This window comes from Microtus oregoni, unplaced genomic scaffold, assembly GCF_018167655.1.
Source record: "Microtus oregoni isolate MIOR12 unplaced genomic scaffold, Mior012 000002F_ref0000024, whole genome shotgun sequence".
Lineage (NCBI taxonomy): Eukaryota > Metazoa > Chordata > Mammalia > Rodentia > Cricetidae > Microtus > Microtus oregoni.
In genome coordinates this window covers 14,328,316-14,350,238 of record NW_024543061.1, presented here as the reverse complement: position 1 = coordinate 14,350,238, position 21,923 = coordinate 14,328,316, and the positions used below count along the sequence as shown (strand labels likewise).

Here is a 21,923-nt window from a genome sequence, read left to right as displayed (position 1 = left end):
CCTTACCTGCTGAGCAACTTTGCCAGTTCTGGATTTTGTTGTTTGCTCTGATTTTTGAGACAGATGTTCATGTAGCCAAGACTGGCCTAGAAACCCCCCCCCCTTTTTTTTTTTTTTTTTTTTGGTTTTTTGAGACAGGGTTTCTCTGTGGCTTTGGAGCCTGTCCTGGAACTAGCTCTGTAGTCTCGAACTCACAGAGATCCACCTGCCTCTGTCTCCCGAGTGCTGGGATTAAAGGTGTGAGCCACCATCGCCCAGCTTTGACCTAGAACTCTTGACCCTTCTGCTCCTACCTTCCAAGAACTGGGATTACACCTTGCTGAGTTTGCATTTAGGATTTCTTTATGTCTAAAAAACTAGCATCATGTTTGAGAGGTTTCTGTTTCTTTCTTTTTTCTTTTCATTTTTCTCTCTTTCTTTCTTGGATTTTCAAGACAGGATTACTTTATGTAGCCCTGGCTGTCTTGGAGCTCAGTCTGTAGACCAGGCAGGCATCAAACTCAGAGATCTGCTTGCTTCTGCCTCCCAAGTGCTGGGATTGTAGGTGTGTGCTATCACTGCCCAGTGGTTTGTTTTTAATTAAGGCATTGTGGTATGTTCTTTGAATCCCAGTAGAGGCAGGTGGATCTCTGTGACTTCAAGGCCAGCTGGATCCATATGATAAGTTCCATCCTAGCCAGAGCTGTATAGTGAGACTCTGCCGCTAAACATAAATAAGAAAAGGCAGGACAGCAACTGAGGGAATGAATGGTTTGCAGAAGGCATCTATGTAGGAGGTGGGAAGGTAGAAGACATGAGAGGGTCTGGAGTATGGGGGATGAATCACAAGACACGAGACCTTTGTGCTGGAAGCAGAAGTGTGAGGGAACGTAGAGGAGAATCGTTGAATTGTGTGGTCTGTTCCTGTAGAAAACATTTAGAATTGGATGACACTTCAATATTAGTTTGCAGAATTATTTGACTTTAATCTGTAGCATAAAATACATTTTATGGTGCCTATAAAATAAACACATAATAAAAGTAGAAATCATAAAATAATAACCATATTTACATATGGTCTGAATATCTTCAATCTATTCAATTTTAAAGAAGTTCTGATTGAGGCCAGGCATGGTGGTATGTTCTTTGAATCCCAGTAGAGGCAGGTGGATCTCTGTGACTTCAAGGCCAGCTGGATCCACATGATAAGTTCCATCCTAGCCAGAGCTGTATAGTGAGACTCTGCCGCTAAACATAAATAAGTAAGTAAGTGCCGTGTGTGCAGATATTAACCAACACAAAGCAGAAAAACCATGTCTATTAAAGATTTTTTTTAAGTTCTGATTGAGGTTTATTAAACTAAACAGCTCTTAACCTATTTTGAAGCCAGTGCTTCATTTATTTTTGCAACATACTTAGTACCTGTTGATTGTTGAAATACAGTTAACTTGCCTCTTTAATGTAGTCTTTTTAACTATATTAGACATTACAGTGAAATAGATAAGTATCTCCATCTACTTAAAATAAATTACTCTGGATTTAAAAGATTGAGAAGTCATTCTATTTTACAGAGTATGGAAATGGGCTACTGAGGCCGAAGGATCTTGGAAATTTAGGGGTAGGCTAGCAGGCCTACGTCGTCAGACCCCGTGTTTAAAAAATAAAAAGTAGAACAAAAAAAAAAGAGCTAAAGATTCATAGAGGTGTAGATACCAGAATGGGAATTCATAGAAAAATAAAGCGTTTGTAGGTTGTAAATTTCAAAATGGCTCAGTGGATAAAGTGATTGCCATGTAAGCATGAGGCCCTCAGTTTGTTCTCCGGCACTCACATAAAAGCAAGATGCAGCAGTGCATGCCTGGAAGCTCAGCTTAAGGTCCTGGGGCCTTGCTAGCCTAGCCATATCAGTATGAACTCTAGGTCCAGTGAGAGACTCCATCTCAAAAAATAAAGTGGAGCTGGGCGGTGGTGGCGCACGCCTTTAATCCCAGCACTCGGGAGGCAGAGGCAGGCGGATCTCTGTGAGTTCGAGACCAGCCTGGTCTACAAGAGCTAGTTCCAGGACAGGCTCCAAAACCACAGAGAAACCCTGTCTCGAAAAACCAAAAAATAAATAAATAAATAAATCAATAAATAAATAAAAAATAAAGTGGAATATACCTTTAATTCCAACACATGGGAGGGCAGAGATAGGCAGATCTCTGAGTTTGAGGTCAGCCTGGTCTACACAGTGAGTTAGGGATATGTAGGCTGTCTCCAAAACAGACAAGCAATGAGGTGAGCCAGACAGCACTCCAGAGGCAGAGGCAAACAGATCTTGATGAGTTCCAGGACAGCCAGAGTTGTAACATCAAGAAACCATGTCTCAAAAAAATCAAAGTAAATGAATGAATGAATGAATGAATGAATGCATCTCTAGCCCCTTACGTTTAGATAATTGCTGAAGTTTTAGTTTGGTTGTGTATTTATTTTTAGCCATCTTTTCCTCCCCCAGATTTATTTTCTTTTATATGTATGTTTTACCTAAGCGTGTGTGTGTATACCGTGTGCTTGGGTACCTAGTATCCAGTGAAGCAGGCATAAGCTCCCTCAGAGCTAGAGTAATGAATGGTTGTATATTACCGTATGAGTGCTAGGAATTGGATAGACCGTGTCCTCTAGAAGAGTAGCCACTGTCTTAACTGCTGAGCCATCTCTCTAGCTCCATGTTCCTTTCTTGAGCCAGATTGAAGTGAGTCTGTTTCCTTCTACCTGGTTCAGTTTCAATGATCTTTTAACCCTTGGACATTTTGAGGTGAAAATACCATCACAGCTGGATTAAAATGAATTCATCAGCCTCTTCTGAGAATCCACTTTAGAAAGCACTGAGGTGGGAAAGGCATAGGGGAGCAAGCACAGGATGCTGTGTCACACTTAAAAAAACCCGATGGAAACTTAACCCCCTTTAAATGTGCCTCCCCTAGTGACTTAGAAAATTACAGAAAACATACTCATCTACACAAAATGTAAATTTTTTTTTTTTAAAAAAAGGAATCTGTAGCAGAAGACGGAAGAGGAGTTCATGGGGCTGCTATCCAAACTTGAGAAGGACCAGAAGGGATCAGGGAGATGATCCTAATTCAATTAGAATACAAACCTTGGAGGATCCTGGATGGCTTTGGCATTCTCACTGACAGCTCCTATGCATCTTGGTGGGTTTGGGTTTTTGTTGGGGGTTTCACTATGTAGCTTTGACTGGCCTGGAACTCACAGAGACCCATGTTTGCTGCGCCTCAGGCATGTGCCCGCACATCCAAACCTTGTTTCTGAAAAAGAGACATTAGCAAAACAAAAGCTGAAGGCTTCAGGACCTCCTCACAGATTCTAGTAGAATTTCCCAGAAATGGTTTTTTTAAAAGACATTTGCAGGAGAATCCCAGTGTTGAGGCTGTGGATGTGCTTATGCTGAGGCTGGTCTTTGAATCTGATTTTCACCTTCCTGACAGCTCCCTCTCCTCCACAGTAAGAGAAAGATATCTGCATGGTAGGAAGAAGATACAATAGAGAAGTAAAACTCACTCCCTTGTTCTAGCAGACCTGTGATGCAGATTCACATACCCAAGGAGAACTCTTAACACATGCTCGATAGTAGGAAAACTCCCCTGAGCTTCTCTGTCTTCACAAGAGGTGAGCCTTATGAGTGAGAGCAAAGCAAGGGGAGCCGTCTGCACAGGGCCTTGCCGTGGAGATGGCTGGGCAAGTGAAAGTGTGGCAGGTTTCTAACCATGAGAAAGTGAAAAAAGAAGTGTTGGCAGAGGTTCCTGTCCCACCCAGTTCCTGGTCATTCCCAAAGAAACACAGAGTTCTCCTACATTAATTATAAACTGGTTGACCTATTAGCTTATTCTTTCTTGTTAATTAACTCTTACATCTTACATTAGTCCATAATTCTTGCCTGTGTTAGCCACGTGGCTTGTACCTTTTATCAGCAAGGCATTCTCATCTTGCTTCCTCTGCATCTGGGTGACGACTGTAGACTGAGCCTTTCCTCTTTCCAGAATTCTCCTGTTCTGGTTGCCCCCCTCCCCCAAGCCTATACTTCCTGTCTGGCTACTGGCTAATCAGCCTTTATTAAATCAATACAAGTGACAAATCTTTCCAGGGTACAAGACCATTGTCCCACAGCAAAGAAGTTTTTGGCTTATGGGGTAAGCCTACAAGTGTGGTTTTAACCTGTGGGAGGTGCTGGAGATGGTTGTACCAGTGGGGCCCTATGGGGAGCAGGTAAGCCGAGAGTGTCTTAACCCAGCACAAGTTCAGTTGAGATGCATAGGACCTGTAGTCTATGTTCCACTTTACTCTTCATACCTGGGCTGTCAGTTGAGATTTTCATGAGTCTCGACTGATCTTTCTATAAATGTGTCTTGCATTGGAATGAATGTCTAGAGGGCATGTACTTAAAAGAGAAGAATAAGCTGGGTGTGTTGGAAGATAGCCTGATCTACATAGTGAGTTTTTTAAAAAGGCGCAAGGGATAAAACATCCATGGCTCTAAGTGCTTGCATTAATAGATAGATCCCCTCACAAGCATCTTCACAGTCTTAAACAACTTCTTGCTCTCTGCAGCTTCACAGTACTTACCACTTCCGAGCTAAGCCACCTTTGCCTGGTTGGGAAATGTGGAGCAGACAGCCTCAACCCCCACCCTTCCAAAGAGAAAAGGGACAGTTACCCTGTTAGATGCCAGTCCTGGGAGAAGGAAGCACAGCACAGTTCCTCCTTGGGAACTCCTTAATCTTTGAAGTCCTTTCATAAGGACCTTGGAAGCTCAGGCCCCAACACTCAGGATTTGGCTGGACTGGAGTTTGGCTGGACTGTCATTGGTTGAATGTGTAGGCTGTAGTCAGAAAGTGACTGTTCACGGTGGCCCACTTCCAGCTCCCAGGTCAAAGCAGGACACTTCTTAGGGCAAACAGAGTCCTTCCTCTGTCCTAGAGGGAGCATGGGGACTTCATCAGTGAACAGGGAAGACTAGCCAAGTCCAGATAAGAAACTAGCTCTGTGTCACATTCTCTGAGTACCATTCTATGTCCAGGTTAAAGACAAAATGCGTACTATATGTACACACACATACTGTGTAGTCACTTTTTAAATTCTTTATTTTGAGTTAATTCTAATGATGTATAGTTATAAAAATAGTGCACCAAGATCTCCTAGTAACTAAACAGTAATACAGTATTAAAACTGTACGCAGCTGGGCAAGGCAGCTCACACCTTTAATCCCAGAAGGCAAAATACATTAAACTAACAAATAAATACACCCTCTGCTCCTAGAAGAAATAAATACAGCATTAGATTCCTAGAAGCTGCTTAGAACCTTTTCATGAAGGATTATTCTATAACTTTGTTTTGTGTCAGTTCTTATTGAAATACAAGTCGTTACAATTCTATATTATAAATATATCAATCATAACGAATAAACTTATCAGATTTACCGAAGCCAACAGCACCCTAACTCATGCCTGAGTTGTTTTCTACATGTGTTAGGAACACTGGCAGTGCTTCATTTTTGCTCATGAGGGTTGCTTTAGCGCACAAGATTTTTTTCCTGTTTTTTTTTTTTTTTTTTTCCAAACAGGGCTTCTGTGTAACTACCCTGGCTGTCTTGGACGCTTCTCTGTAGACCAGGTTAGACTCAAACTCACGGAGATCCACTTGCCTCCGGAGTTCCAATATTAGAGGCATGTTCTGCTGCCACTGTCTGGCCCCACAAATGAATTTTGGTTTTTCGAGACAGGGTTTTTCTGTAGCTTTGAAGCCTGTCCTGGCACTAGCTCTTGTAGACCAGACGGGCCTCAAACTCACAGAGATCTGCCTGCCTCTGCTTCCCTGGTGCTGAGTTTAAAGGTGGCCACCGCCCAGCCCCCCACAAATGACTTTTTTTTTAATTGATATTTATTGAGCTCTACATTTTTCTCTGCTCCTCCCCTTCCCCCTATCAACCCTCCCCCAAGATCCCCATGCTCCCAATTTACTCAGGAGATCGTGTCTTTTTCTACTTTCTACTTCCCATGTAGATTAGATTTATGTGAATCTCTCTTAGTGTCCTCATTGTTGTCTTAAGTTCTCTGGGATTGTGGTTTTTAGGCTGGTTTTCTTTGCATTATGTTTAAAAACCACCTATGACTGAGTACATGTGATAATTGTCTTTCTGTGTCTGGGTTACCTCACTCAAAATAATGTTTACTAGTTCCATCCATTTTCCTGAAAAATTCAAGATGCCATTATCTTTTTCTGCTGTGTAGTACTCCATTGTGTAAATGTACCACATTTTCCTTATCCATTCTTTGGTCGAGGGGCATTAAAGTTGTTTCCAGGTTCTGGCTATGTCAAACAAAGCTGCTGTGAACATAGTTGAACACATGTCCTTGTGGTACGATTGAGCATCCTTTGGATATATACCCAAAAGTGGTATTACTGGATCTTGAGGAAGGTTATTTCCTAATTTTCTGAGAAATCGCCACACTGACATCTGAAGAAGTTGTACCAGCTTGCATTCCCACCAGCAATGCAGAAGTGTTCCCTTTACCCCACAACTTCTCCAGCATAAGTTGTCATCAGTGTTTTTGATCTTGGCCATTCTTACAGGTGTAAGATGGAATCTCAGAGTTGTTTTGATTTGCATTTCTCTGATGACTAAGGATATTGAACATTTCCTTAAGTGTCCTCAGCCATTTTAGATTTCTCTGTTTAGGTCTGTACTCCATTTTTTTTATTGGATTGTGTGTTCTTTTGGTGTCCAATTTCTTGAGTTCTTTGTTTATTTTGGAGATCAGACCTCTGTCTGATGTGGGGTTAATGAAGATCTTTCCCCATATTGTAGGCTGTCGTTTTGTCTTGTTGACGTGTCCTTTGCTTTACAGAAGCTTTTCAGTTTCAGAAGGTCCCATTTATTAATTGTTTCTCTCAGTGTCTGTACTGCTGGGGTTATATTTAGGAAGTGGTTCCCTGTGCCAGTGTGTTCAAGTGTACTTCCTACTTTCTCTTCTATAAATAAGGTTCAGTGTGGTTGGCTTTATTTATGTTGAGGTCTTTGATCCATTTGGACTTGAGTTTTGTGCATGGTGATAGATATGGGGCTATTTTCATTCTTCTACATGTTGATATCCAGCTATGCCAGCACCACTTGTTAAATATGCTTTCTTTTTTCCATTTGGTATTTTTTTGTTTCCTTGTCAAAGATCAGGTGTTTGAAGATGTGTAGATTGATATCCGGGTCTTCTATTCGGTTTCATTGGTCCTCCTGTCTGTTCTTACGCCGATAGTAGGCTGTTTCCAGTACTGTAGCTCTGTAGTGGAGTTTGAAGTCAGGGATTGTGATGCCTCCAGAAGTTCTTTTATTGTACAGGATTGTTTTTGACTATCCTGGGTTTTTTGCTTTTCCATATGAAGTTAAGTACTGTTCTTTTGAGGTCTTTGAAGAATTTTGATGGGCATTGCATTGAATCTGTACAAATGACTTTTTAAAAGGAATTCATGGCACTTAATCTAGACTGGAGAGTATCTTCACGTGCGGTGTGAAAGGAGAAACGAGGAGGACAGAACACCCCTCAAACTCCTTGCAATTTTGTAAGCTACTCCAAACGTCTTGTGTCATTGACTGTGAAAGTAGTGCCAGTGATGATACATCCACATTCATGTATGTGTGCACATGCATACTCATAAAGCCAGCCTGAGCTAGGACGCCCAGCATGGTAAGCTGCAGTAGTTAGTAGAATGGAGTGTAGAGGAGATGTTTAGGGTACGGAAAATGTCTGTTGCTGAGTCTAGACCACACGTTATTTCAGACACATTCACCAGTGAAAACGCAGCTCCATTTCTGATACGAGTCTGTTCTGTATGCTACACTCCAGTAAATAGTATACTAATACCATGGCCCCAGGATCTGGGTGATGTCCATCACTTGAGTCCAGACTTGGGTTTCTGTCTTCTTGCTTATTTCTTGGTGCTGAGGACTGAGGGTAGGATCTCCCATGTTCTGGATAAAGTGCTCTACCACTGAGCTCCATCTTCCGACCCTCTGAGTTAAACTGTGAATCTGCTCCTGAGCGGAATTACCACCTCATGTGACTGACATCTGCCATTTCACTGTCTTCCTGGTGGTTTTCATTGCTGCTCCTTCAGATGGGATCTGATTTCTACCTCTTGCACCATTACTCAACTCTCTGTTACTCTTTGGGTTTCTGTAGTTCTGAAGAAAGTGTCAAGTCCTACAGGAAATTATTATTCTCAGATATAAATGCCTACTTTTCTCATACTGAATGGTGACTTTTTCTAGGTGGAGAGCTTCAATTTGGAGTCTTGGCATCCATGTACATTACCTTTTAGTGTCTAGTGGTCATATCAAAAACGCCAGATTTTTTAATTTTTGTTTATTGCCTTTGTTTTGTTGAGACAGGGTCTTGCAGTATTGCGTGTATTGCAGGCTGGACCCAAACTTATATGATCCTCCTATCTCAGCCTTCTGGGTACAGGAACTGTAGGCATGTACCACCATGCCCACCTGGGATTCTTGATCTCTGTGTGAAGCCTTTACTCAATTCCCTATCTCTTTCCTGGAAGCTGATAGAATGTTCTTTTATCCACAGAGTTGAGTGCTCAGCGGATGCCTTTCCTTCCTTCCCTCCCTCCATACCCCCCTCTCTTTCTTAATACTTATTTTTTAATTCCTGGGTGGGAGTGTAGGTGCTGGTGGAGACCAGAAGAGGACGTTAGATTCCCTGGAATTGGAGTTACAGGAGGTTGTGAGCTGCCTGAGCTGGATGCTGGGAACTGGGCTTGGGTCTTCTAGAAGAGCAGCCAGTAACTGCTGAGCCATCTCTCCAGCTCCAAGGGGCTCGCAGTTTGTGTTCTCTTCTGGGAAGGTTTCTTGCATTACTCCATTGGTTATTTTCTCTATTCCAGTAGTTTCCACTATGGACTTCCTGGACCAGACTTCAGTTTTCCCCTTTGGCATTTTGTTTTGTTTTGTTCATTTTTGTTTTTCAAGACCGGGTTTCGCTCTGTGGTCCTGGCTGTCCTAGAACTTGCTCTGTAGAACAGAGTGGCCTCAAACTCACAGAGATCCGCCCACCTCTGCCTCCTGAGTGTTGGGATTAAAGGTGTTTTATTCTCTCTCCTTCCCTTTTCTCTGTGACTGAGTCCCTATCTTAACTATAGTCACACACCTTATTCCTTTGTCTGTGACGCTTTAAGCTCCCTTTATATTCTTTAGTGAACGAGCTGTTTTCTGCTTAAGTAGAATATAATTTTGGAGAAACAGCTTAAAATCAACTGTCTCAGGAAGTTCTGCCTGTCTCTCCCTTTGATTGGTTGCTCTAGTTGGAGTATCACCTCACTATGCCAATGCAGGCATTTTGTTGGGTGTCTCTTAAATTGAGTTGTTTTCTTATGTTTCCTGTTTCCAGGACTAGGATTCAGCTTTTTTCCATTCTCCCAATTCCACTGTCTAGTTTTAAAGTCTGTGGCATTTCATTTTCTTTATCCTTGTGAAATTTTTATTCTCCCAATTCTATTACAAAATTTTAAGAGTTTCAAAAAGGAGGAAGATTAAGTTTTTGAGACCATTCTAGATCTTATTTTCACAAAATTGTGTTTTATAGTCTCAGATAACATTGTCCATTATCCTAAGAGTCTGAGGCATCGTCTATTAGTCCTTAAGTGTGTCCACTGACATTGAGGAACTGAATCGAAGTGAAGTAATTGACACCGAGCCTAAGGAATTGGAATCTGTTACATCTACAGTAAGGAAGTTTCTTTCATGTTTCATTCTCCTTGGTTGACCTTTTCTCTTTTGTCAGCATGGACTCTTACCTGATGTTGTTCCTGCTATTTTTCATTCTGATGCTCCAGTGTCTGGTTTCAGCGTTCTGAAACTTGGCTTATGTAGACCGACTGGGCTGGCCTGGATCCTGAGTACCAGGACTGTAGGCGCATTCTCCCCCCACCCAACATCTGACCATCTCCCACGTCTCTTTGACATGCTCCCATAATCATTTTCTGGGTCATTCACTGTACATGTAGGTGTCTCGGGTTTATGTTCAATCCCTGGGATGATCCATGTATTCAGGAAGCCCAGGTTCCTCCTTATGGAGGTGCTGTTTGAATGCCAAGAGCTGCAGGGCTTGCCCAGTGTGCTCATTACTAGCTCTCACTAGGCCACTTAGCTACCAATGGGTTTGCCTTGCTATTATTACTTAGGACAGTGTAGAGCAATGGTCCTCAGCCTTCCTAATGCTTCAGTCCTTTAATACAGTTTCTCATGCCCCAACCATAAAATTATTTTTATTCCTACTTCATAACTGTAATTTTGCTACTGTTAGGAACCATGATATAAATATCTGTTTTCTGGTGGTGATCTCTGTGAAAGGGTCGTTCGATGCTCCAGGGAGTTGTGACCAATAGGTCAGGCTTATTATTAACTAGCTCTTGCAACTTAAATTAACCCATTTCTGTTATTCTATATTTTACCACAAGGCTCGTGGCTTGTTACCTCACATCTTGCTTCCCCTTTAGCTGATGGCATCTCCCTGACTCTGCCTTCTTTTTTCCTATATCCTTGTTTGGATTTCCCACCTAGCTATATTCTGACCTACTATTGGCCATTGGTAATAAAACATATTCACAGCATATAGAGGGACAGCCCACATCATTTCCCCTTTTCTGTTTAATTAAAAAAGGTTTTAGCTTTAACATAGTAAAATTACATATAACAAAAGTAAGGCCAACAAGGTAATCAAGCAAGAATTACAGTTAAAATAGTCTATTTGTATTTGGCAAAATTAAAGAAAATATTCTATCATTCTATCTTTGTGAGTCAAAGTTTTATATCTAATTTATCGTTTATCATAACTAAGGAAAACTATAACTGTCTTCAACTCCATCAAAGACCCCAGAAGGATATAATATTTCCTAAGTAAACAGGAAGTACATTGTAAGTAACTTCCAAAACTCTAGAATTGACAGAGATAATCTGATTGTCTCGACAGTCATCCAGAGTTGAACAGAGTTGAATTCTTTATGTTTGAGAAGACAGAAATTAGAAAGGTTATATATTTGGAAATTATGTTGCTTGATATTCTGCAGTGATCTGAAAGGGTGAGGCCAGATGAGAAAGCTCTAGATAAAGAAGATGGCAAAGCTTTGAAAGACTGTAAACACAGCTGAGAAAATCCTGCCCTATTTGAACTGACAGAATGTGCTTAGGAAGAGCTAGCCGGTTTTGATGGTCTCACCCTGTGAAAAGACATAGGCACCTACCTGGAGGAATTCTTACCTGGGCTGATGGTACAGGTCTTTAATCCCAGCTGTTCTGAAGACTGAGGCAGGAAGATTGTGAATTCATGGCCTACCTAGGTCCGAGTGTTTGTACATAATGGACTTTGGTCATGTCCACCACCCCCACCGACCTCCCTGCCCCCATCTCTTCCTCTTCTAATGCTGCTTTAGTGAACCGGTTTTCTCAAGAGCAGATGTGATGTAATAGCTCCTCCCAGAACCAGCCTCAGAGTTTCCCATTTGCTGCAGCTCCCTGATGCATGCACATGAAGAGGGTAATATTTTCAAAAATAGAATCCCTGAAATAGTTTCTCCTGTTGTAAGATATATGTATTGTTTATTTTATTTTTATTACAGTTTTTATTTCCCGGAACTAGCTTCTGTAGATCAGGCTGGCCTTGAACTCACAGAGAAACCCTATCTCGAAAAAACAAACAAAAAAACTCTTGCTGTTCTTCCTGAGGACCTGAGTTTGATTTTCAGTACCCATGTCAGGGGGCTTACAACCACCTATTACTCTAACTGCAGGGATCTGGTAAGTTCTGGACATTGGGTGTGCATGCACACACACGTACACATGATTGACAATAATAAAAATCTTGAAAACCAGGTTGGAGAGAGATATCATAAGAACATTGATTGCTCTTCCAGACATCCGAAGTTCAATTCTCAGCAACTATGTGGTGGCTCGCAACCATCTATAATAAGATGCTTGCAGGCAGACAGAACACTGCAAAATAAATAAATGAATAAATGAATGAATAAATGAATAAATAAATTTTTTAATGGATCTTAAACGTGAAAATAACTGATTGATTTAAAGAACAGTTTTATTTTTTCTTGTGTCTTTTGGGGAGGAGAGGTTGAGACGGTTTCTTTGGATCCTGTCCTGGAACTCACTGTGTAGACCAGGCTGGCCTCGAACTCATAGAGATTCATCAGCCTCTGCCTACCTTAGTAGGCACTTATGCTGGGATTAAAAGTGTGCGCCACAACCGGCTGCTGGCCTTGAACTTGTGATCCTCCCTGTGATCCTCCGGCCTCAGCCTCTTTCAGCAAATCCTGCTGGCTTGCACCGCCACAACCGGCATGTCTTTATTATTTGCATATGGAATAGTATACATGTGCCCAGAGAGGACAGAAGAGCGTTGAATGTCATGGAGCCCCTGGAACTGGTTCAAGGTAGTTGTGAGCCACCTCATGTGGATGCTGGGAAATGAACTTAGGGTCTCCTAAAGAACAAGAAGTATTTTTAACCATGACTATTTCTCCAGCCTTGTTTCATTTTGTTAAATTACATTTGGGGTATGTGTGTCTGTGTGTGCTAGTGCATGTGTGTGTGTGTCTGTGTGTGTGTGTCTGTGTGTGTGTGTACAAGTGCACATTTGTATATGATAGGTATTGGGGTGCACAGCATCTAGCTCCACAGAGGCAAGACAGATTTCTCTTTCACTGCTCTATCTTTAGTACCTTGAATATATTTCATGACATGTAAGTCACTGTGACAGAATACCTGACAGCAGCTTGAGGGGAGTGTGGTAGTTGAGATGAGAATGGCACCGTGGACTCGTGTGTTTGCCTACTTGGCCTCCAGTTGGTGAACTGCTTGGAAGGATTAGGAGGTGTTGCCTTATTGGAAGAGGTACTAAGACTTGGAAACTATAAGCCCCAGTTTGATGCTTTTGTGTATAAGAGTTGCCTTGGATGCTGGGTGGTGGTGGTGCATCTCTGTGGCCCCAATAAATAGGCAGAAGGCAGGTGGATTTCTATGAGTTTTGAAGCCAGCCAAGGCTACACAGAGAAGCCCTGTCTTACAGGGAGGAGTGGGGTGTTGCCTTGGTCATGGTGTCTCTTCACAGCAATAGAACAGTGACTAATTGGTTGTGTTGTTTTAAACACCTGCCAGTAAGGGCTGAGTTACTCCTGTAGCTACTTGTCTCTCTAGCACTTAACGTAGAACTTTTGCTAGGTGTAAAATGATAGTTTTATTATATTTAGTAACTAATGAGATTAAGCATCTCTTCCTGTAGTAGTTGGCTTTGTTGTTCATTGTAGTGCCTGTTGACAATGGTCCAGTTTACTATTGGCTACTTTTTATTGATAGGTAAGAGTTTCTAACATATTCTAAATACCAAACTTTTGTCTGTTACATTGTACTTAATGAGTATGGAGCCTTTCATTCACTCTAGAGCTTTAGGGCATTAAGAAAAGGGTTGGTTTTAATGTAGTTGAATTCACCTGTTGTTGTTTGGACCATGTGTGGGAGAGATAGATAGTTAACAGAGTATTCCTCCTCCTAGCTTGGGACATCCTCTCTCTGCAGCCCAGCTTGGTGTCCCCTTGCAGTCTTCCTCCCATATCTGCCTTCCAGCCTCTGCTCCTATAGTGCCTTCTTGGGGGAAGAAGAAAATTTTTTCTTTCACAGTGATCTTTAGCTGGGGTACTTAGGTTTTTAGAACCTTGGTTGCCTGTTCCTCCTCCCACCGCTCTGTACTGACCTTACCTTCATGTTCTTCAATACATGTATTTGTTATTGGACTTTTTTTTCTGTCCCATGGCCTGATTTGTCTATCTCCCCCTCCTTCCTGTGTATTTATGTGGTTTATGTGTACGTAGTCTTTGGATGTGTACCGATGCTTATGCACATGTATGTAGAAACCAGAGGTCAACTTTAGGCAGCTTCTTATCTCTTCCTCACCTTAGTTTTTGAGTCAGGATTCCTTGCTGAACCTGCAGCTCACTGATTGGCTGGCTATTTAGCAAATCCCAGGGATCCTGGTACTGAGTATGCACCACTGCCCCCAGTTTTTTCCTGGGTCCTCATGCATCTGCAATCAGTACTTAACTAAGCCTGCTCCCCAGCACCTAACATTTTTTAAATTGTAGTTTATATCCTTTAATGCCTTTGAATACATTTTTATTAATTTGCTTCATAAAGGGTTTCCTATCTTTGATTAGATTTATTCATAGGCTTCCCCCACCCCAATGGCCTGCCTTTTATTGTGGCCTGAAATACATTCACATTGTTGTCATGACCATTATCCTTCTCCAGAATTTTCCCATCATCCCAAACTGGCGCTCTACCCAGTAGACATATGTTGTAAGAGAGGGCCTGCTTGTTTGTCCCGGCCACCCAGCTAGCTTAGCCCCGAAATAACCACACAGAAACTGTATTAATTAAAACACTGCTTGGCCATTAGCTCTAACTTTTTATTGGCTAACTCTTACATATTAGTTTAACCCATCTCCATTAATCTGTGTATTGCCATATGGCTGTGGCTTACTGGAGATTCTAACCAGCGTCCATCTCAGGCAGAGGATCCATGGCTTCTCTCTGACTCTGCTTTCTTCCTCCCAGAATTCAGTTGTTTTCTCCGCCTACCTAAGTTCCGCATTATCAACTAGGCCAAGGCAGTTTCTTTATTCATTAACCAATGAAAGCAACACACAAACAGAAGGAACTCCTACACCTGACATACATTCCTGGTCCCCCTTTTCTTTATCCCTTAATAACCAATATTCTATTTTTTCTGTGAACTTAACTAATCTAGGTAGAATCATAAATTGCTTTAAAAGAATAGTATGCCTTTCTATTTTGGAGTGAAGAAATATCATCGATATATTGTTAAACTGACTTTTCTTTTTTTGGGGGGGGGGGAGGGTTGAGACTGGGTTTGTCTGTGTAGCCTTGGCTGTCCTGGAACTCACTTTATAGACTAGGCTGGCCTCAACCTTGGAGATCCACCTGCCTCTGCCTCAAGTGCTGGGTTGAAGGGTGTGCACCACCACTGCCCGGTGCCTTATCTAACTCACTGGCCTAGTACTTCATTTTGAGTTTAGCTACTATATATGAGCTTTCTGCACAAACAAGTTTATCATGTGTTAAATAAAAGGCATTTTCTTCTATTAAGCCTGCCTGTTGACTTTTCAATTTAAATTTTTAAGAAGTTTGAACTCATTTGATTCATTCATAGATCTACTGTCTGCCTCTTGGAGTGCCCCAGCTCCCCTGCCCTCCTTTCTCTCTTTAGGCAAGGTCTCAATCTGTAGCCCTGGCTGGTCTGGAACTCACTATGTAGACCAGGCTGGCCTCACACTCACAGAGATCTGCCTGCCTCTGTTCCCCATGTGCCACCTTTACTCTCCCTTTGAGCATATGAAGAATTGTAGTGGCAGCTGGGTGGAGGTGGCACGTGCCTTAATCCCAGTACCTGGGAGACTGAGGATCGTGAATTCAGTGAGCTTAGACTACACAGTGAGACATCTGAAAACCAAAAACTGAAGAATTAATATTTAAGTGTTTGATAATCTGTTTCTGATACAAACTTATAGTCTAGTTATAGTATTTCTTTGTGTGTATTATTGTTTAAAATGCACTTAGTCCTTGGGATTTTATACCTGCCAGGTGTTTGGCATTTCTGAGCCATTTGGCAAAAACTGGGCTGTGATCCTGTAAGAGTGTTTTGTACTAACACCTTTTCTGGGGCCATACGGTACTTTTATTTAAGAGGAGCTTTTACATTTCTTGAACTATTTGAAGTTTCCTTCCAGACAGTATCTCTCCATGTAGCCCTGCCTGACCTAAACTCCCTCTTGACAAAGCCATCTTCAAGTGTCCTGCCCTCCTCCTGTCCTTGCTGCCTGAGTGCTGCCATCACAGACACTGGCGTTCATCTTCCTAGGATTGTAAGCTCATCTGAATGAGGCTGTTTCCGCCCGCTGGTTCTGCTGTTTCACTGTATTCTAGCTGCTAACTGGAGGTGCCGCTTCTTGTTTTATAGGTGTCAGCTGTGATGCATGTTTAAAAGGAAACTTTCGAGGTCGCAGATACAAGTGTTTAATTTGCTACGATTACGATCTTTGTGCATCTTGTTATGAAAGCGGGGCAACAACAACAAGGCATACAACTGACCACCCGATGCAGTGCATATTAACAAGGGTAGATTTTGGTAAGTTCATAATGAAAATTTTCATTATCATCTAAGGGTTTTATATGGATATGAAAAAGCAAAACAGCCTGAAACTATCCCCATTAGCAAATCCAAGGGTTCAGGTCCATTCAGAATAAAATCATCTTTTCTATGTCTTTCTGTCTCTTAGTTCCAATTTGCTTAAGAAACCCTTTGAAAAATTGCACAACTGGTGAGGAATGAGATAGAGTGCCTCTAGAAACAAACAGTGACATCAGGCTGACTGCTGTTGCTGATGGCATGCAAGTGCCTTTGAGAGTGCGCTATCAGTAGTCAGGAGGAAAAGCTCTCTGCTTCACACTGTAATTCCTGAGTGAGCCAGCACGCTTGTAGTTGTCTTTTTGATAGAGCTTCCTGATGGGCATGAAGTGCTGTCTCAAGTGGTTTTCATCTGTAGGCCTCTAAAGCTAATGATCTAAGCATTTTTTCCTAATATTTATTAGACATGTGTATATTATATATGTTAGATGCATGTTGTGTGTATGTATGTATGTATTAGATGCATGTTCTTTATCAGATGGATGATTTGGGAAAGCTTAATCCCGTTCTTTTGTTTTCTTGCTTTCTAGATGCTATATTTTAAAGTCAGAAGTTTTTTTTTTTTTACAGTGCCTAGTTCTTTTTACTTGCTCTGTTCTTCAGTATCATACAAAGGTCACTGGGATATACGTCTTCTGAGGCTTCCAATTGTATCGGCATTTAGCTCTTTTGTGCACTTAAAATTGGAACTTTTTCCTTTTTTGAAATGGGGTCTCACTTATAGTCAGATTGGCCTCAGCTCACAGAGATCCTCCTACCTCTGTCTCCCAAGTGCTGGAATTTGAATTAGGTTTTGAACTTGGAGTTGAGAGTCCCTTCATTTTCTATGGGGTATCGGGTTTTTCTGGGTTCATAGAACTATCCATTATTTATGAATTAGCTTTTTTCTGTTCAGAATAAGTTGACCATAGCAAGGGTTTATGTTTGACTCACTTGTATGTTTGTATTTATTTTTTTAGTTATTGGTTTTTCAAGACAGGGTTTCTCTGTAGCCCTGACTATTCAGGAACTCACTCTGTAGACCAGACTGGGCTCAAACTCAGAGATTTGCCTGCCTCTGCATCTTAAGTGCTGGTATTAAAGGAGTATGCCTCTATATATCTCTGCTCATCATAGTTCTGTGATGTTTGCATTTCCAAAGCTTTGTTGAAAGTTTTGAAATTTCTGAGACTTTCACTTTTATTTCTATTCAGACTTGTTCTGAACATTCTGGGTCTCGAGTTTTTCTGAGTTTTAGGAACACTATTCAACTTTTTTAAAAGAAACCAACTGGATTTTGATAGTGGTTATGTTGAGCTTATAGATTTGTCCGAGGAATATTGTTATTTTGTTACTAAATATAATCTGTGAACATGAAATATCTTTAGGGTTTGCATATCTTTCTATAGTTACCAGAATATTTCGTACCTCTTGAGTATTCTTTGACTCTTTAAATGAAATTGATTTTATCTTTGAATTATTCATTGTAAATGCTATAGAAAAACAGTTTTTATATATAAGTTGTGTAGCTTGCTATGTTGCTAAATTAACTTATTATATTAAGATTAGTTCTAGGGACTGAAGAGATGTCTCAGGGTTAATAGCCCTGCTGCTCTTCCAGAGGTTGCTGAGTTCAATTCTCAGCAACCACAAGGTGGCTCACAACCATCTGTAGTGGGATCTGATGCCCTCTTCTGTCATAAAGATGTACCTGCAGATAGAGCACTCATACAGACAAAATAAATAAATCTTTAAAAAAAAAAAATTAGTTCTAGCCCAGTGGATTATTAGGATCCTGTTTTTTGTTTTTCTTCCTTTCCATTGTATACCTTTCATTTACTGAAATTACATCCTTAAGAGAAATACTGAATAGAAGTAGCAAGATTGGAGATGTTGTCCTCTTCGTCAGCTTAGGAAAAGGCATTTAGTGTTTGTTTGCTTGGAGTCTTGTTTTGCTACTGGATGTTTGTTTTGGTCCAGGGTCTCACTATTCAACTTTAAGCTGTCTGGATTTGCTTTGTGGCCTGGACTGGCCTTGAATTCAGCTTCCCCTGCCTATGTCTCCCAGGGGCTGAGATTTCAGGCACACATTACCCTCCTTGGCTTTTTTCTTTGTAATTTTCCACGACCACAAATCTACCTTTTAAGTCTTATGCAGGCACAAACACACATACACGTGTGCACACATGTATATTCATGCATACATACATGTATGAGTGCTATTTTTAGGATAGTTTAAATTTCTCTTAATTAATATTCTTCCCCGCCCCTCTTCGTTTGGGCAGGCTCTTCCTATTAGCCCAGAGTGGCTTTGAGCTTTAACTTCCTTCTTCATTCTCTGCAGTTCTAGGTTAGAATCAGTCGTGAGCCACCATGCCCAGCCCTTCATTCTTTCTTCTCACAGAAGTGAACTTACACTCTTAAAATGGGCTCCCCCCCCCCCCATGTTAAATCTTTGTAGTAAAGTAGTATACCTACTAAAGATAACTGGTTTTTCTTTTGTTACCTGTGGAGAACAGACTTACTGCTTTGGTAGATACAGTGATACTTACAGATTTTTTTCCCACAGACTCTCTGGTTCATTCTTCAGAGAACTGTTTGGACAGTGAATTGTGCATATTCAAGTTGGCATCCACTAAGAACTGGATGTCTAGGGATGCTTTCTGCTCTGAGAACGCCATATTCTGTAGACCGATAGTTGCAGCTAACAGTTTGTCTATTTATTGGTCATGGTCATCTTTTTTTTCCGAGTTCTTGCATCCTTGTGCATGGTTTACCTTTCTGATTCTTCTGATATTAGTGTTACGACGGTGTATAAAGAAATGAGGGGGGGCTGGAGAAGTGGCTCAGCGGTTAAGAGCACTGACTGCTCTTCCAGAGGACCCGGGTTCAATTCCCAGCACCCACATGGCAGCTCACAACTGTCTGAAAATCCAGTTCCAAGGGATCTGACACCCTCACACCAATGCACATAAAATAAAGATAAATAAATCATAAAAAAATTTAAAAAATTAAAAAAAAAAAAAAAGAAATGAGGAAACCAGGTCGTAGTGGCGCACACCTTTAATTCCAGGAGGCAGAGGTAGATGGATCTCTGTGAGTTCAAGGCCAGCCTGGTCTACAAAGTGAGTGCCAGGACAGCTAGGACTTTTAGACAGAGAAACCCTGTCTCAAAAAACCAAATATATTTGGACGCTGCAGCTTCAGATGTAAGTGTATAGAGGGCAAGATGTTGTCAGCTTTCCATCACTGTAGTAGATTACCTGAGATGTCACCAGTTTGAAAGACTTATTTCCTTTTCTGACTGTTGAGGTTTTAGCCTGGTTGTATGGCTTTGGGAGATGGTAGCTTAATCCATTTTAGCTGGAATAGATGGCAGAGATCTCATGAGAGGTGAAAAAAAAAAAAACAGGAAGGGGACTAGGGTCCCAGTATTGTCTTTAAGAGCACATTCCCAGTGATTTAACTTTTTTTTTTTTTTTAAATTGGTCTCTTTAAGGCTCTGCCACTTCCCCAGGAGTACCACAGGCTGGGGACAAAACCCTCATCCATGAGCTTTGGGGGAACACTAGAAACTGTTGGTGAGAGGGAAATTGTTTGCTCCATTTCCTCTTACTTGATTTGAGACAAGATTTTGGAAGAGTGTGCTGAGTCCCACATGGAAATAAAGGTTTTATAAATGTTAACAGTTATTTGAAACCAGGCTTCCCACTGTAATCTTATACTCCTAAAAAAATTTTAAGCTCCTCGTCTACACTCTTTTAATCCCAGAAGAAGCAGGCAGATTGGTCAGTTCCAGGCCAACCAAGGTTACACCATGAGATCCTACCTCAATTAATTTTAGCTGGGCAAGGGTGGTGCATGCATTTAATCTCAGGAGGCAGAGGCAGGCGGATCTCTGTGAGTTAGAGGCCAGCCTGGTCTACAGAGTGAATTCTAGGACAGACTCCAAAGCTACAGAGAAACTCTGCCTTGAAAAACCAAAAATTAATTCTAAAGAGCAAACAAAACCTCACCTAACAAGAGAGTAGGGCTATTGGTATTTCAGGCCACGCCTTTCCTTCACACTGTCGTAGTTCTGTATTTGAGAAGAAGCATGGGTATTTCTCAATTCAATTCCATTTTGTTTTTCAGATTTGTACTATGGTGGGGAAGCTTTCTCTGTAGAGCAGCCACAGTCTTTTACTTGTCCCTATTGTGGAAAAATGGGCTACACGGAAACATCTCTTCAAGAACATGTTACTTCTGAACATGCAGAAACATCAACAGAAGTGGTAGGTGGCACAGTTGCATGTTATTCCTGCACTGCTAACTAGGTCCTGTTGCCCACTCTTAGGATGATGAACTAGTACAGTAATAGCAGTTGCCTTCAGGAGCCCTAGGATGCTGCATCTCTCAAGGTAATGTGGGGTGCCTCGTCACAGGTAGCAGGGGAAGGCTGAAAGGACCCAGCCAGCTCTCACACGTCTGTTTATCAAAGTGTTCTTGCTCATGCTGTGTGCTTAATTTTTCTTGCATAAGGAATTTTTCTCGGGGAAACTGTAAATCTTTGGTTGTGTCCTAATCAGTCCTCCCCTGCAGTCCTGGGCTTGGCACCGCTGGCCTTCCTTAGTTCTCATCAGCTGGCATCTCTTGAGTCCAGCTTAAAACTCAGTGGTTCCTAGTTCTTCCTTCCTGGTTTTCCCCTCAGTGACTAAAAGCAAAAAGGCCTAGGATAAAATATGAAGTCTTTTTTTTTTAATTAATTTTATTATTTCTTAAGGTTATTTATTTATTTATTATGTATTCAGTGTTGTGCCTGCATGTATGCCTGCAGGCCATTACAGATGGTTATGAGCCACCATGTGGTTGCTGGGAATTGAACTCAGGACCTTTGGAAGAGCAGGCAAAGCTCTTAACCACTGAGCTATCTCTCCAGCCCCAAAATATGAAGTCTTTTTTTTGTTGTTGTTGTTTTTTGTTTTTTTTTTTTGTTTGTTTGTTTGTTTTTCGAGACAGGGTTTCTCTGTGGTTTTGGAGCCTGTCCTGGAACTAGCTCTTGTAGACCAGGCTGGTCTCGAACTCACAGAGATCCGCCTGCCTCTGCCTCCCGAGTGCTGGGATTAAAGGCGTGCGCCACCACCACCCAGCCCATGAAGTCTTAACTTGAAATTTTTCTAGACTTTTTTTTAACCTCACATCTAACTTTAAGCAATGGTAAGTAAATATACCCAAGAGTCTCTACAGGAACAAGTTTCATTCAAGACGCCGCTTTACAGAGAAGACAGATGAAGGGAGATTAGAGAATGATGCAAAAGGAAGGGAAGAGAATGAGAGGAAGGGAAGGGATGTGATACCATAGGTGGGAGTGAGCTAAGAGCAGACCAAGGGCAAGTCTGTGTGCAGCCGAGCTCCTGATTTGGGAGAATTTGCATACACATCAAATACTAATTCTCTAGACATCCTCACAACAGATAAAGTTCAAAGAAACGAAGTAGTACACTCAAGGGCATGCAAGTATTTAAACTTGGCCAGAGGCCTCTGCTGCAGGCTGTCCTTCCCATGGATACTGCCAGTTTGTGCTTCAAATTTCCATGAGATTTGGAGTCTGAAACTTCATCTGAGAGTACACCAAGGGGAACCCAGAGCACTGTACCACAT

At 41.5% G+C, this 21,923-nt stretch overlaps 1 protein-coding gene across 2 annotated transcripts in view; it reads left to right on the top strand.

Moving 5' to 3' along the window:
• The window catches only part of Kcmf1 (potassium channel modulatory factor 1), a 63,098-nt gene that overhangs the window by 24,557 nt on the left and 16,618 nt on the right, over positions 1-21,923 (top strand). For both annotated transcript variants that reach the window (XM_041637815.1, XM_041637823.1), the window contains exons 2-3: positions 16,077-16,244; positions 20,418-20,557. In XM_041637815.1, coding sequence (XP_041493749.1) covers positions 16,077-16,244; positions 20,418-20,557 — 308 coding nt within the window. The remainder of the gene's footprint in view (positions 1-16,076; positions 16,245-20,417; positions 20,558-21,923) is intronic.